Source organism: Rhopalosiphum padi, chromosome 2 (assembly GCF_020882245.1).
Source record: "Rhopalosiphum padi isolate XX-2018 chromosome 2, ASM2088224v1, whole genome shotgun sequence".
Lineage (NCBI taxonomy): Eukaryota > Metazoa > Arthropoda > Insecta > Hemiptera > Aphididae > Rhopalosiphum > Rhopalosiphum padi.
This window is the reverse complement of record NC_083598.1, coordinates 56,014,512-56,033,191: the sequence shown is the minus strand read 5'-3', so window position 1 is coordinate 56,033,191 and position 18,680 is coordinate 56,014,512. Positions and strand designations below refer to the sequence as shown.

Here is an 18,680-nt window from a genome sequence, read left to right as displayed (position 1 = left end):
AATAACAGTCATGTGTATATTATATATAAAATTCTTGAAATTATAAAAATAAAATTTTACCTCCATAAATAAATAAATAAATTTATTAACACTTTGTATATTAATAATATTATAATATAAGTATATTAAAGTATATTTTATAAATATTTAGTATTATACCTGAATCGTGTTATGGTCAATTATCTTATCAAATTGCATTTATCTACTCCGGCCATCGATTGAGCGCATCTGGGTGACGACCAAAATTCGTCCGTTCTCACGTATTCACATGCGATTGCGTAGTAGAGTGGGAGATATTTGGGTACGAAATCTTGGAGCTCAATTATTTGGATACGCGAAGGAGTAGCGCTATCTCAGTGGCTGGAGTATAAGAAATCAGAGGATTGGCTATGTAGGTAGCTAATATATTTGCTAACGGAAGTCTGGATCGTAGGTTGATATAATTAAAAGTACCTATAGTTATTTTATAACTAGTTTATTACTATCCTTAGGGCATTGACTAGCGTTTGGTTTTTAACACAGTAAATAAAACCCGAATGCTCATGGAAATAACAATATAATGTGTAACTAAAATATTATAAATAAAAATAGAATTTTTATTTGAAAGTTTTAATGTTTGGTGATTCAGAAGCAAACGTTGGAGACAAGACGTCAAACATGAAAATTTCCCTTATAAAACAATATAATGCCTTACACAATCTATTTTATATGATGATTTCTCTTCTCATTTGATTTAATTTATTGCTTAATAATAACAATAAAACATATCATCAATAGAGAGGTGTCAATGGTATGGTAACACTTTGTAGAACATCATTCCTACAAATTCATTTTTTTTTCATTTTTTTTAAAAATATTTTCTGAATTGTTTCTTTAGTTGTTATAGCATTATTTTCAAAGTAAAATATGAAATTTATTTTTCTGTAATTAAGTATATAGGTACAACATCAATTTCTAGATTCATTCGATTACACTAATATGATTAAACATGTAAAAATAATTTTTTGCTATCAAAACTTTGCGCTCGTGATTATGTTTAAATAAATAATATGTTTACTAAATATTTATTTATGACATCTAAATGCGTTAATACATACAATAAACACAGAATTAATGGATTTGATTTAAAATCGTTTGATTACGATAAATCGCGATCAATACAGTGTAAAACAAATATAATATATATAATAATATAAAAATATAATGCCAATACTGAAGCTGTTACTAGAGGATACTTTTTGTGTAGTTAGGCTTATATTTTAATGGTTATTGTTTGTAAATTATAATATTTACTACATTAATTGATTGGCAATCAAGAAAATATGCTTACTTTTGTTTGCCCGCACTGTTTAAATCATTAAACGTTTGGTTATAAAATAATTAGTACCTACTTCTGCATTAATTTCACATAAAACGTTTATTTAAAAGACAATTCAAAATTATTAATTGTGCTTCGATAATTGTGAAATACATTATATTATATTATTTTATATTATTATTTTTTAAATATTACTGTATTAATGGAAACCTATTACTCATAATATTAGTTATAAGTTAGTCAAAATCAACTTGTGTGTATTATTTTCTATCTGAATCGTGCGTAATATAGTATCTAAAGTTATGGACCACTTCTAAAAATTATTTGTTTTCACTATACTAATATTATGTTTGTATACATTATATTGTAGTTGGGTACTATCGACTCTACCTACATAAAAATAAATATAATTAACTACATTAATACAAATTAGGAAGAAATCAATCAGAAGAAAGTCGTGCCTGGGTGTATTGACTTCATTTTACTAATGCATAACTTATCAATTTTTAAGTTCAGAAGAATCAACTTTTTAATTTTAAAGCGAATTGGCTTCAGTTCAATTAAACTTAAAAGTAATAATTAATATTACTTTAATAAGTGATAAAATTATTTAAAGGAAAAAAAGAATTGCCTATTTTTAAGGGTTAGCCTATTTAAAAAAAAATTAATGATGACTTGCTTTTGGTATCTCGGTATGCCAGTACGTGTTTAAACAAGTTTAAAAAGTATAGATTGAGATTTTCATTATTATTTTATTTTTATTGGATATATCAGTATAATAATATTGTAATTTATAAACTGTTCGTGTGTATATTTTCATAATAATTTTGTATTATAAGAAACAATCTTTAAAACTAACTATTAAGTCAACCCAGTTATGTGGTATTTTTCAGCCAATCGTCAATAATTTAAACGTTGAACATGTATAGAATATAATAAGTACAGAATTATAAAGCAATTTATTTGTAAAAAATTAATTTACTTATATTATGTATTTATGTTTGTAGGAACATTAAAATAATAACAAACGAATCTATGGAAAAAAAACTGACATGAATAATATTACAAAAATATTGAGTAGGTATGTAGAACATATGTAATGAAGCGTGTAAGTACTCAGCCTAATTTTACGACACATATCATCAATTCAACTACTAGTTATAAAAATTGCGAGTGATTTTTATTTTTAAGCCTGTTTTTATGATTTATCGTTAGAAGAAAAAAAATTGTTGTGAAAGTAAAAAATGATTACTTATTATTTATTTAAAATATTACAATATTTAAAATCATCAAATAAAAATTATATTATGTTTACTAGTATAAAATATTTACAATCAAATAAATATTGTTTAAAGAGTTGAGTAGATACTATTCTAAGATTTAAATAGATACTTTATATATATTTTATGTCCTAGAATAATCATATAAGTAAATATTGAAGTGATATAACAGTTAAGTTATTATTATTTATTTACTATTAAGTATATTATATGATTTGAAATTTAAAGACATGCCTTTTTTATAGAATTGTTTAATAATCAAATCTTAAATTGTAATTGCTTAAGTAACATTTATATATTAATCTAAATATTATTAAAAAATAAATTATTTATTTATCTCTGTAATAACGGGTCTAAACTCAAAAGTATTGCAAATTTAACATAATACTTCAGTTTGTAGCTTAAAACAAGTTTGGATAGTTATATTATTTGCAATAAAAAACATAATTTTTATTTATGGTTTTGCTTGTAAGTCAATAATATAGAGCTTTTCATAAGTTTGATATTCAATAAAAATAATTGATATATTATACAATCATTGTTATAATAATTATATTTATTTATGTCTTAAAACGTAATAAACTTTAATTGATCATTATTTTATACTTTATAAAAATCATATCACAATGTGCTCATTATAATAACAATACAATTAAATTTTATTATCACCAAAAAAGAATATATGGCTAAGATTTGATGTTTGTCGGCAACTATTTCATTAAAGGGACCCGGTTTTTCTTTAATTAAAACTTCAACCAAAATGTTCATAACATATATACAGACCTCGAGTAACCCTTAACTTGTGCCCCCGCCGGCATTTGCAAACAATAATTGAATGTTAAGTCCTCAAACACTGATTATCAGTTATCTCAAATAAAATATTACGTAATTCATTTTTATTATACTATTATTAGATTTTCTCTAACGGGTGTCGATTTGAGTTATACTTCTTAAATATATAATATGACACGTTCTGAAAATCCTTTACACTCCGTAAGGTCACCAGTATTAAAATCTGTATAGCAAAGTAAATCGGTATTCTTCTTAAAATAAATTTGATTTATTTATTATTTAGTTTACGCATACCTATATTTATAGTACAACCGAAATTATTATAAATGCACTAGTTTTTATCATGACTGTAATGGGAACATATTTTATTTTACTGATTTAAAAAAAAACTTGTGAGTTTCAAAATACATAACGATGTTCAAATAACAGTGGAATAATGATGGTTGCAATTTTTTTCTTTCACGTGATATTTGATCTTACATTTACGACACCTATTAATCATATCAAAATATCAAATAATACAATATTATTAAACTAATATAACAAAGACTAGTTCGCAGGTATTATTAGCGCGAAAACTAATATATATATATATATGTATAATATATTATTATAATAGGTTTACATGTACATAATTATTGATATTATGTGAATTAAGATGAAAAGGGTTTTTGGGCATTTTCTGATATTAAAATAATAAATATTTTTATGGACCATACAATATTATACGTACATGTAGTTGTATGTTAATACTTTTTAAAAATAATTATAATATAATATATTATGTTAATGAATATTAATAATTGTTAATACGAGTAATAAACCTTTCACCGAGGAATAAAATAATGCATTAATTAAAAAAATACTATTTATTTTAACTATTATTCAATGAAAGTATAAGTAAAGTTACGCGTTTACTGCAGTTTTTATAATATATGCAAGTATATAAAAAAAAAAATTAATTTAATTTGATACAATCTTTTAATATTGAACTCTATAATGTATAAGGTATAATTATAACACACTGTTATAAGTGAAATGTATATAAATTGTTTTTAACAAGTAATGAATAGTGATTAATTGCTATTTACCAGTTACTATATATCATAGAGTTAACAGACAATTCAAATTCTAAGTTTTGCTTAACATCACTTATGTAGGTATATATATAAAAAAAAAAAATGTTTTTTTTCGAGATTTTTAGCTTTTATTTTTATTATTAATAATTGTACAATATTTTAAACATAATAATATACGTATTAACATACTTTGACGGTTTTTAGAATACGCACTATCCTCGTTGTTTGACTAACCATTATTCGCCTATACACAAATGGATTGATATAGCTGGAATGTTAGATGCGTGAGTATTCCACCGACTCGGTATAGGATTATAAAATAATACCATATTATTCTGCAGTATTCAGAAATTCAAAACAATTCCTGGCCACGGATAAACATTACGATAATGTACAAATTAAAAACCATTAACATTTTAGTGACGGTTAGTAATTGTTATTATAAATATTATTCACTGGCTGCGGTGTTGTAGCCGCATTATATTGACAAGTAATAGCTTATCCCCATCAAGCATTTATTCAAATTCCGAATTTTGGCATTTTGTCATTTAGATACTAAAATACTATATTTTTGAATATTTTCATGTTTTGTATAGTATTTAACTAATGTAAATTGTGGTGACTGCAGGTGTTTCTGCGTGTTGTAGCGATACAGACTTCAACTTTTTTTTTCAAATGAATAATTCTATCGTTTTGGACTTTTTGTTTTGCAGCTTGCTCACGCGTGTGAAAAAAAAAATAAATACCAACTCCGTTCTCCCCCTCACCGGAAATCGTGACGGACTTCCGAGTTCCGCTCGCAGTCGGACCACCGTCACCGAATCGGCCCGACTTTGGTTGCAGCGGCGGCGATCACCTGCAGCTCTCGTAGTCTCGTTTACCCGTACCGTCATGGCCTATACACACTGACTAGGATTAGCGAGCGCCCCAGAGGAGTATCTGCACTCTGCAGCTCACCGCTGTCGTCGTCGTTGCGACGGAATTATATATTATTTTATTATTATCATCATTATTACAGTTGACCGCCACCGGATGCTCGAGTCGCCTCCCCCGACGACCCAACCGTCATCTAGAAACACACACACACATTTACGCGCGCGCACACGCGTTTACACGCACACACACACACACACACAGGCACAAACACACCTTCCACCGGCGGCGGCGGCGGCGCGCACCGAGAGAGACGATGCGCAGCGACGACGGCGGCGATTGTTAGTGTTCGCGCGCCGTAGCGGGTTTTATTCGGTCCGCAACGTTTAGTAGCCGTAGTCACGTGCCCCGTGTGTACCGCTGCCGTCTGCAGTTCGACTCGAAGACGTCGAACGATATTATATTATCATAATAATATTATTATTTTTCTACGGCACTTGCAAGAGAGGTCTCTCGCGACCCGACCGCGCAGATCTGTAACCGGTAAAACGGACTTTTGAAGTAATTGGAAAAATATAAAAAATAATTAACCGTTACACTCTTCCCGGTCGTTTGTCGGTGGCGCGCGCGCGCGCGCTATAATCGCCCATCAACCCGTCGACGACTTTCGAGCCGGATCTGCAGCTACCGTAAGTGTAATCTTTACGTCCGTCGAACGGAAGCGACGACACCGCCAGTTATGGAGTCGCGTCTGCAGCGATCGACGTCCCGGTGCGACCGCTATTACCGTTGTCGTCGCGCCGCCGTCGACGCTTTCCCGATGACGTCCACGCTCGTGGCCGTCTTCTTTTCTCTGGTCGTCTTGCAGATCGTATCCAACACGGGTAATTATTTCTACGATATTTATTAAAATCCATTTTTAAAACACTGTGCTATACCAACTAGTATCGGGAATGTACAACTTATTTTTTTTAAATTTAATTTTTATACATTATGTTACGGATGATATAAAGTATAGGATATTTATTATAAAACGCTCGGGAAATGTAGAAATTAATACAGAAAACACGGGCAATGGGCATTATATGCAATGTCCGTTGTTCATACGGCAGTGTCATATCGTGTGAAATTCAGTAGGTAGGTACAACGAAGTTGTCGGTGGTGCAATTAAGAGGCAGAGGTGCCGAAACCTCGAGGGTCGACATTTTAAGAACAACCAAGTTCAATGGTGCCGGTATATATTATATTTTTTTGCCGTTATATTGTTAGATAACCTTCATTTTTAAAAGTGAAAAAGTAAATATAAATTAGATTAAAAAATAATTTTATACGTATTTATTTACTTAATATATTATTGTAGTCGGTTTGTGAAAAACCAGTGAAAATGGCTAATAGTATTTTATAGATAACTTCTATGATAATATGCCACTGGAAGTCTCATAAAAAATAATATTATAACAAATTGTTATGTATAATATAGGTTCATATTATATAAAAATACATATTTTGCAACGTTAAAATTCATACTAAATTATATTAAATAGTAAAATGATAAATAAATGCAATATATTTCACAAACATAAGGTTTTTACACAACCAATCAAATATATTGTATAATATTATAATAAAATATTGATAATTTATATCAATGGCCGAGTACAATATAATTAGGTATTTCCTTAACTTAATCGGTTTAAACCTTTTGTCAAACAAATCATATTTGTGGTCTTAATAAATGGTTTATGGAATACTTTTGTAGTTATTTGGCACAATTTTGTTAGTATTTCAAATTTATGTTTTATAAAAAAACATATGAATAGAGATAATTTAAATATGTTCACCTAGTAAACTTGAATTTTCTGAAACGTCCTATTAAAAGCCAAAGTATAGAAACTAGGCCTTGAATTAAACTATAAGAAACTAAAGAAACTATAGGTAGTTGTATAAGAATTAATCAAACGCATAATATAATTTATAAAGGGAAACTACGTAAAAATGTGTTTTATAATTATAAATATCTATAAGTTAGGGTTAGAATTCAAACTAACTCACTCCAATGCAAATATTATGCACCGAGAAAATGTAATTTTTTTACATCCCACGATGACATAGATAAGGTGCCGCGAAACTATTCTATTTTAAATGTATACTCTTGCAGTTGTTAATTACAATTAGTTATTTATACTGCAGTTGCCGGGCATTTTATAAAAAAAACATCAAGATTTTATACCTTGACCGTAACATTGTATACATAAAATCGGGCAGTTGATAACGATTTGGAAAAATATAGCTCAGTTTGTATATTTATTCGAATTAGATTGTGTAGAAAATATACTCGATCTCAGCTACAACTAGTGATCGAGTAGAATTTTCCGCCATGTGTCGTGCTTTTCCTACCCCCGGTAAAAGCTGTACTTAGTGGGGGTAGATGCAAGTCTAACACTTTTACTAACTAACTAAATTAACAAAAAAATTGATTGCACGCCGAAATCATAATATAATTTTATTGTAATAAAATAGTGATCGCCTTATAGATAGTTTTGGAATAGTGACAAGCGTGGTTAATATGATAATATCCATACGGTGATTGATGATAATGCAGCTGAAAGAAATATGTATTTTTTTTTATCCTAGGCAGGAGGCGGCACATATTTGAAACGAACTCATATTCGAATTCATGATTAATTTTACGTAGTTATTAAATCACAATAATAAAAAACTAGTTTTACACCAACATCAATACTATAAAAAAATTTAGAGAAACATTATTATTCAGTATTAGTACCTAATACCTAGGCAGTATGTATATAACATAAGATATTGATAATTGAGATATTTATCAATTATGATCGTACCTATACATAGTTCAAAGCGATATGGAATAACCACAAACTCCAATTATAATGTAGCATGATTAATCATTCAATAATACATACAAAAAAGTCTTTATTTTTTTCACATTTCATGGATGAATTAATCTTTAAATTATTTTAATTTAAAAAAACAAATAACGACCGATTCTTTTAAAGAATAGGTAAGTGGATATACTGTATACACTATAAGTATATGTTTCTATTTATAACTCTACATAGTATAGTTCTTAAAATGTATATACTTATGTTTATGTTTTATATTTAAATTAATAAAATTTCATCGTTTGTGTACTTTCAGTTATTAATTCAATTTTTATTTCTCAATTTGTTTAATCAGGGCTAAATTAAAGGATATAGAAGCTATAGAAGGGGGGCTAAGTGGGTTGAATACCACAGTTCCTATACATTAAAAAGACCCTTGGGATTTTATTTTATCAAGGCTATAACATTATTTAAATGTTCTATTTAGCAAGTATCAACATACAACGTGTAAATATTTAACTATACTAGTTATATTAAAGTACGAAGCGCTTTCACTGATGCCTTGCTCTCGCTAAATATGATTTTAAACATTTAAAATCACAAAACATTTTAGTTTTTTAATTCTCAAGTTTATGTATTTATGATAGTAATTTACAAAAAAAATATTAGTATTAATATTAATGTTTTAAAATTTTAAATGTACACACTATATTAATACGAGTAGTGATGACATTAGTATACCCTACATATAAAGATAAATTCAATTATAGCCATTTACAACTCCTATAGATATATTATATCGTTATCTACTGTTTGATTTATTAATCGTTTGATATTCGCCAATTATAATAAATTTAATATAACTTGAATACGGAGAGTAAATATTTATTTCACAAGTGTTGAACAGCGTTGTACATGAATATACGAAATAGATAAAATGAAACACACACAATTTAATTTTTGGCAAGATACAAACTAAGTTGGTGGTTATATGCCAATGAAAACTATCTCATGCAAATATAAGTTTTAAATTATTAAATACTTTTGTTTAAGATAACTTGAAAGAGTTTTTGCAAACGTTTTGTTTTGTAATGTTTTAATTTTTAAATTCTTTATTATATAGTGAAAAAAAACAAAACAAATATTTTAAGAAAAAACCTAAGTATGTACCAATAACCCATAATTTATACCTTAATCATGATTCATAAAATATATTGAAAAGTAAAGATGCTCCTATAAGCCCAATGCAATCTTATAATATGTTTCATAATTCAAAATTGAACAATGTGCACAATATAATGTAGAGAATTTAATAAACTTCTCAAAAGATATTCTCCATCAAGATATATTTATATTTTATATACAAATACGTATAAGTGCATTAATCTCATGTTTATTTTTCCTGATAAAGGTAATATCAAAATAATTGTTTTTGAGAAAATACTATTTTATTTAAAAAATAAACGCAAACTAATTTAACATTAAAATTGCTTTTTAAATTAATTACTTTCTTTAAAACAAGTTTTTTATAGTTCGTTATTTATTTATGTATTTAGTTAGTTTGTAATTGTTGAAACTAATGATTTTATATCAAGTTCACAAAAAAAAATTAACAAAATTGAATGTATCCATATGGATTTATTTGAATTAAAGAAATTATACACTTACAGTAGTATAATACTTGTTAAACATTCATTTAGATGTAATAATAGCGAAAATCATTACTAATATGAACTTGGCTATTTATGCTTAAATATTTAATTGTACTCTGTAATTGCTATTTAAAAAAAAAACCGTTTTCTACATAAATGAAATCAAATACAAATAAAATAATATAAACTTCAGTGTATTAATCATTCTATTATTATACCCCGGAATTTATTAAAAGATTTTAATTTTCAAACATTTTAACTTTTACTTAACTCAATACAATTTATTATAATGCTGTAACAATTGATTTACATTAATTTCAATATATCTGCTGAGTTATGAATTATTTTATAATGATAATTTCATTTTCATAATTTTCTTAATGTATTTTTAGTAAACACATACTACAATGTGTTAAAAACGAATTAAAACTTTCTTAATCTCTAAATATTGTCAAAACGAATCATTTCTTCGGAATTTATTGTTATAATATAGATTTAAAACTAAAAGTTATTTAACTTGCACAAAGTTTTTATGTTCTGCATATTAATTAACGTTGCAGTGTAGATTTATGTTCAAACTTGTTAATAAAAATTTATATCAACAAAATTATAAATTTATTATAAATGAGGTGATTGAAATTTTTTTGTTTAAACTACAACAATACATGAATATGTACTTATCCGCTTTACAACAGTATAACGTTTATTCGATATATAAATAAATATTCTATAAAAAGTTACACTATGCAATTTAAGATTTTTATACATTGACCTGTATAAATAATAATTCTTCTGGAATACAAACTAAAAAAACCTACATATAGTAATATCAATGATACCGTGTAACAAGACTATATGGAGAAAATTAAGTACATTTAAATTGTTTTTAATCGTTTTGATTACCCGAGGTCACATAATTAAAAAGAAAAATAATAATTTTTTTTCAGAAGCATAAATAGATTTTTTTAAACTTATACCTACTTTATAAATAAAAATTTAATTTAATCAACTAAGCTCTTAGTGCCCTATAAGAAACGGTATTAAAAATTATAATGTTGTCACATTTATCAGTACCTATTCATTTTATTCAATCACTTTTACCATTCAGAATATTACTCAAATCTTGTGTTGTTCAATACATTTTAATATTTTATAATAGAATATAATATAGGTATACAATAATGCAGTATACAAATGCATTCATTTGAAGTAGGCCACATATACATTAATAAATTGTCCTACGACCCCTGTCGATAACGGATTTTATTGATAATCCGGTTTTGATGATCCATTTAGTATTTTTTTGTCGTGATATTATATTATACAAGCCTACAAAATGCTATTAGCCTGGAATAAAATATCATCTTTTTCTCATTATTATTATTACTATATGACTGTGCATAAAGTCCCTAAATTTGCATAATGCTATGAGCCTATGACATAATTGAGTAGGTACTTATTGAATAGTGAGAAGGTATTATTTACAAAATAAATTAAAGGCATACTATCTATATTAATTGCAATTTTTAATTTTTGATACGTTTATAAACTCCATTGATTAGTTTAATATTACAACTTAATATGATTACTAAATGATTAATTAAAAACTTATCATCATTGATTATAAATACTATTTATATTATGATTAAAAGTGATTTATTTTCATGTGGTTTACTTTAAAATCAACGATAAAGGAATATTTGCAACTAAAATGTATTATTATTTATTAAGATGGTAAATTATTGATTGTTAAATACTTTTGTGAAAATAAGAAGTAGGTATAATATTCATTTATTGTATTTTATTATTTTTATTTTAAACTCTCGGCGGTATGGGTTATTGTGTGAACGTATAGTATTAAAATTTTTTTAAAGGTATTTATATACAAATAATAAAATAATAATAAAAATAAAAACAAGAAATTATTTTAAAATAAAATTGAATATTGCAATTGGTCGCTGATTATAAACTGGACGTAAAGGATGTTTGTTATTATACACAAGATGTCAGTTGATTCATCAAGCATGCTTATCCCTTTTTTATTTTATAATATAGTTATTACTCAAAATCTGATTTTTGGAATTTTTAAATTGTTGAGATTTTTCATTACTTAAGAAGTGTCCTGTAGTGTAATAAAGAACTTTTATTTTTTAAATGAGAATCTCCTTTTTATACGTAAATTATTTAGCGGATTATTTTTTTGAAAATTTTGTAATATCAATATCAACATTTGAACGAGCAAATTTTAAGTTGTTTAACTTTATTTTTAAGAATACTAGTTTCAATATAATGGGCTTGGACTGCTTAGAGCATAGGAGTGTGCAGAACTTGATGGCAAGTAGGTGCACAATTCTGATAAAAAAAATCAATTGTAAATAATTATTGTATTTTTAAAGATTTTTAAACTATATTTAGAAGCACATTTAGCCCACAGGAGATAAAGCTGCCCACCCTGCTTCTCCCGTGAGTACACCAATGGTTTGGAAGATTTGAGGATTATGGAAATTTTAAAACTTCGGTAATTGATATTAATTTATCAATATTAAATTTATAATTTATAAAAATGGTCAAAGTATAATAAAATATAAATACTATATCCAATATTATGTCAAATTAATATTTTTGTAAAACCATTTTTAAAGACTATTATCCGTAGTAATTTTAGTAAAAAAAGAAGAGTTCTTATAAAAAAATAAAAAGTTAATATCGTTACAGAAAATTCCTTAAGTAGGTAGTACCTACAAAAAATATCAAGGATTTAAAAATATGGTCTTTAAATGTATTTAAAATATTAATAATTAGGATTTTAATAGATGTAGTATTAAAAAAAAAAAATGAGGGTGAGCAATGTTCACTGAGCATGTTTGACGACGAATCACTCACTATACTAGCTAATCCTGCATAGAGTTGTCCGTGAAAAATTAAATCCCCTTGGATAAATAATGTTTTGATTTCCACTATATGCAAACTACACAGATTTTTAACACATTGATTTAGGTGGTTTCGAACAATTTCTAAAATATTAGTCTAAAATTATATTCAATCATTCTAACTATTTTATTTTGTTTTCCAATGGTAACCCTATATAGGTACATACAAATGAATATTAATTTTTCGTGATTTAAAATTTCCCTATTGTTAGCATCTCTTTAAAATCAAAATTGCATATAATAATTTCTTAGTAAATGGTGGTACGTAGGTACCATGCAAATTTCAAGTCCCTAGCTATCATATCTTTGGCTGTACATTAATTATGAATCAGTCAGCCAGGACTCATTTTATATGCATAAATTATACGAATATTGGATCCGAATTTTGTCTAACATTATAGCTAGTACTAAAAATGTGTACTTTTTAGTATGTCTAAATAGATGTTATTTTTAGCGACGAAGAATGAAGATAAGGTAATTTACTAAACAAGGTCAAAATTAATACTCTAATTATAATTCATATAGCCCCATTATCGTACAAAGAACATTTCATCTTAAAATTATAATTAAGATTTTAGAAAATCAAATCAACTACATATGTTTATATCGAGTTATGAGAAATAATTGAATTAGATTGTAATTTTTTTTTATATACGAAACTCATTACTCATCTGATGGTGATAATAATAATATTATAATAACAACATTTTATGATTATATTTATTTTTGTAATAAATACATTTCTATGATTCCTATTTGAAAAATTCCATGATGTTATGTATACTGATTAATAATGATCTCGATGTTGGCTCACTAATGGTCATTTGAATAAGTTATGCGCGCGTCTTCGTTTTATTTTAATTTTCTCTCGTAAATATTTCATTCGCAATCGCAAACCTCAGACACAAAGACATTATTATTAATTTGTCCTCTCGTTCTATTCGATAAACATACCATATTAAATTATTTGCATCCCGTTTTTTCTACTTTTATTATTGTATACCGCGGCCATTGTCCATTATCTTCAGATTATAATCGACACATCCTCTAGTTACAAGAGTCCAGTAGTCTAGTAGTACTGTCTTCGGTTGTTTTGTCAATTAATTTCACACTGATCTCGTTAGTCGTTACTTTCATATTGACCGGGTTTAATTTTTTTTTCATAAACCATATAATATATCTTAGCATTCACGTGGCTTATGACTTGGTCTCTATAATGAACCGTAAAAGACAACAGAAATTATTTTCTCTGCTGATATCCAGTATGGTAAGGAACTAAGAATTGAAGAAATATATAATTTTTTCTATATAATGTATTGAAAGAAAAGAAAACGTAGAATAGTGCGAATTTCGGTAGAATGCTGATTATTTAAATTACATTTTTTTTTCAAGTATTTACATTTGGTCGATAAGTATAATATTTTCAACAACAATAACAATTATCGATTACCTTAAGACCACGTAATTATTGTTATTTTTAAAAGTAAATGTAATTTAAATATTGTAGATGATCTTATAATTTTTTCTGTATGCTCTAAATATTGATAAATTAAAATTGAAAAAAAATATTACCTAATTAAAATTTGTATTTTGATATACATATATCTGATACATTACATGGATAATTATGAATATTGATTCGAAATGATTAACACTTTAATGATTTTTATTAAATATATCAATCATTGACATAACCAGCGGTCCAGACCCCACTCCACCACAGTCTTCGTAAAATAAATTGTTAACATATTTATTTAATCTTGAGTAGGTACATATTTTATATAATATCGATAAATTATAAACTAATAATCATTCTGTAATAATTCACATTATGATAACAAAAATTAATACAACTATACTATATGAAGACAATTTCACAACATTTGACATATCAAACAAAGTATTTAAGTATTATGGAATGGGGGTGCAGACCGCATAATATAGTTTATTATATTTTACTCGACATCAGTTAAATTAAATACCATAAGATATATAAAAATAATGACTTATAATAATTTAATAAAAATGAAATATGAAAGTAAAGTATATTTATAAATAAATTAACTTGTAAAGTTTGTTATTTTCAGTTTAAAATGAGATTAAAAAATAATATACAATATTATAATATAACTATTATAGTATTATATAGGTACACATAGATATCAATATTTTATTTATCAACAAATAACAATTGTCAAGCCATAGTCTCCTTACACTATAATTAGGTACCTGATTAAGAGAAATAATACAATTCAAAGCATAATGTATTATTATTATTCAACGCTTCAAGTATTAGAGACCTATACATAATATACTGTACTGTATTGTTATTGGTGAACCGTCCTGTATTAAATTTGTCATGCATCGTAGACTACACCAGGCAGCTGTGAGGTTATAATATATTATAACTATTTCCTTTTGTATAATAATAATAATATGCGCTCGTACCCGAGCTCTGTTGGTCCATCTATTTTTAGACAAACACTTCCACGGTCGATAGCGGACTATACTAACTGGCGTATACTAAGAAATTGATATGAAATGTGAAAACGGTACATACCACTAACCATATTAGTGAATCGTGTTTGACTGTTAGAGTGTTAGCCCTGCCGACCCATGATAGGTGGAATAAATTAACAATATGTTTTAATATTAGAATATGCTATCTTGTAAATGCTGGATCGGTAGCATATATTTAAAAGACACTGTATAACCATTATGGTGATTGTCAGTGTGGCTTATGAATCGAGTTTCTATAAAATCGTATAAAATCGTTTAAATTATATATAATTATAATATTTCATATTTTTAAAAATATCAAATGTATTATGTAACCGTGTAATATTATATTTAACTACCGGTAATTCAAAAAATTTGAAATTTGTAATTTATATATATGTGGAACGCCAGGAGCTGTATGAGAATTTGACGACATGGTATTTCTATATAACAGTGAAAATTTCAAACATTTCGTAAAAGTTTATAATGTCACATGAATGCTTTACTCCTATGTTACATTATTCTCATTAAACATTGTTCGCGTAACGAGTGAATATTATACTATACATTATAATAATATAATGTAATAAATAACTAATAAAATACGGAATATAAATTATAATGGCATATAATTTTTGTACGACACTTCGGGATTTTAATTAATATTTCCTATACAAATAATATTATATACTAAAACAGGTCGTATTATTATTCGTTTCGGGTATAAACTCGATAATAATAATAATAATAATAATATAATGATTACTACTATTATGTACACCGATGAGCTGAAACCAAACAAAGGGATAATTTATGTGAACGTTTATATACATGAAGGGAATATACGCATTACGCCTTCATTTCTCAGCTGGAAATAAAGTTTACTGATAGTATAATTATTGTTTGTGAATATAAATACAGGTGCATGTTTTTGAATGCGCCATACCGCTATATGAGTGTAACAAACGTGACTAGAGGTGAGGTGAATATGACGCGCGTCGACCTACCGTACATGTGTACATGCAACCACGACTGTCGTGTGTATATAATATACAAATTTAACCCTACAACTTACTATAATACATCATGGTTCGGATTCAACAATATATTTCTATTTCCTAATGGTAACTTAAATGAATTATTCACAAACTGATGGGTATACCTACTCAAAGTTTTAGTAATTTTGTTCGAGATTAAATTGGTTTGTAACAAAATTCACTACGCATATTATAATGTGTTACTTGATGTATATATAAATAATATATGACCCATAGTCTCGTATATTGTAATGTATATAAAACAACGTCCGGTGATACTTTAAAAGCTTTTTTGTTTGTTATCACTTATTAAAACATATTATTGTAATACAATATATTTACAGTCGGCGAGTAGAATTATACCGATGCTTAGGTTTGAATATTCGTTATGGATACTTGAAGTATAATGTATAACTGTCGGATATAATACGCGAGAATCGCAAAAATCTAATTTGTCTTCCATTTTGTCATTATTAAAGTGTAGGTCCCTTTTAACGCGGAAAACTACATAATAATATATATTATGAGTGCGCGGCGCTAGTCTGTATACAAACTACATTATAACCAAATTACCTCGGCGACCGGCGTCATACTATACGTATTATAATAGGTTTATGTGTATACAAAATCGGCCAGAGTGTTGGACCATTGGCCATTTTGATATTAGTATAATATTATAAATACATTATACTGAAATCATACGTTATCTAACTTTTACGAGTGTCCCACAGCGGTGTCAACGAAGAACCGGCCAAACTTTTGGGTTTACGCATATATAGTGATAAATGATAATAGTATTATTATGTTTAAAGTCTTCACACTTACTATACTGTACTCTATATTATACTGTAGACCCTGATCACAGCGGTGTAACCTGCACGGGTACTGCCGTACTGAGGGTTTCAAAGTTGCACGTAGTGTCAGTTGAGTTTTGCTTACGTCCGCAGTGATAATATAATATATCATGTACAATATTATATATACATTAATAAGTTATATACCAGGCATGATATATACATCAGAACATTATTTAATTTGAGTAGATTTATTTGCTGAAATGCATAGTTTGAAACAATCTCGTAAGCACACAAATGTCAAATCATAAATAATATTTTAGTCATAAAGTACAACTACTCTTGTCATCTTCTATAATTCCATACGTGTATCAGTGGGAGGAGACGCACGGGGATAAAGGACGTACTCCTTATTATAGTTAAAAGTGCATACTTTTCAGTTATTGTGGAAATAGCACAGATCGTGAATACTCTATTTCTTTCAAATGTGATATGTATATAAAAATCAATTATGGCCTGAGACGCTTATAATTGTTTAGTATCTATATAACCTCCGCCGTGAACTACTCGTATTTTTCCAACTTTAACCACTGTCAGTCGGCGTGTGAGAGGGATCATTTTCGCGTGAGTAATCTGCACCTATCTATAATAGTACCTCGTATACTAGTCGCACCCATCATAACGTATAATATTATACTCTGTGCATTTGTGCACCCGACAGAGACGTGCCGACTCGTATTTTGCACATTCGAATGCAGATATATATAGGTGCATGATATCATGACGCACGACTCGGGACCCGAGCAACGGTCTCCGAGTGCGATGTACGAGAAAGAGAAACGGTGATACGATATATAATGAAATACAGAAGATAGGTACATATATATATATATATATATATATTACATGCACATCGCGACCTGGACGGAAAACCGACCTGACGCGTTGGACCGAGACGATGCGGGCATACCATATAATACTCTATATTATAACGATAATAATAACAATATCTGCGTACAAGAGCGTGTCGCGTGGAGCATACGGCGAACGGTGATCGTATAGAGTTGTGCAGCAGCTATTCACACACACACACACGAGTACAATAATAACAACGAACCGACGACCCGGTAACCGGTATGCGTGACACACACGCACACGTGCTACGCAGACGGTTGTTCTTACATTAAACACGTATATATATATGGTTTCCATTATATAGTACGATGATGATGATGATGATATCGCGCGGAGCGGAGATGCGCACGCAACACGCAACATGTATACGCGAGACGTATAGTTATTATATTTTCGCGGTTACGTGACGACGGCTGCCGGACGACGGCAGTCGGCGGAACGCGACTCCAACAACCCGTAACGCGGACGGTGAACGCGTGTGCCGGTCCCGAACTGGTCGTGAAGGGGCGTGCGCGAGAGAGATGGAGACGTAGTCGTTCGTTTCAGCCCCTTCAGAGTAGGTCGGTCGTCCGTAGCGTATAGTGATATCGTACAAGCCACAAGCACGCGCGCGCGCGTGTGTGTGTGTGTGTGTGTCGCAATCAGTCGTCGTCGTG

At 28.2% G+C, this 18,680-nt stretch overlaps 1 protein-coding gene across 1 annotated transcript in view; it reads left to right on the top strand.

The window, feature by feature from the left end:
- The first annotated feature begins 5,662 nt into the window (after positions 1–5,662).
- Positions 5,663–18,680, top strand: part of LOC132919815 (uncharacterized) — a 48,388-nt gene continuing 35,370 nt past the window's right edge. The window contains exon 1 of the mRNA XM_060981688.1: positions 5,663–6,226. Within this exon, the coding sequence (XP_060837671.1) occupies positions 6,082–6,226 (145 nt within the window). The 5' untranslated portion in view covers positions 5,663–6,081. The remainder of the gene's footprint in view (positions 6,227–18,680) is intronic.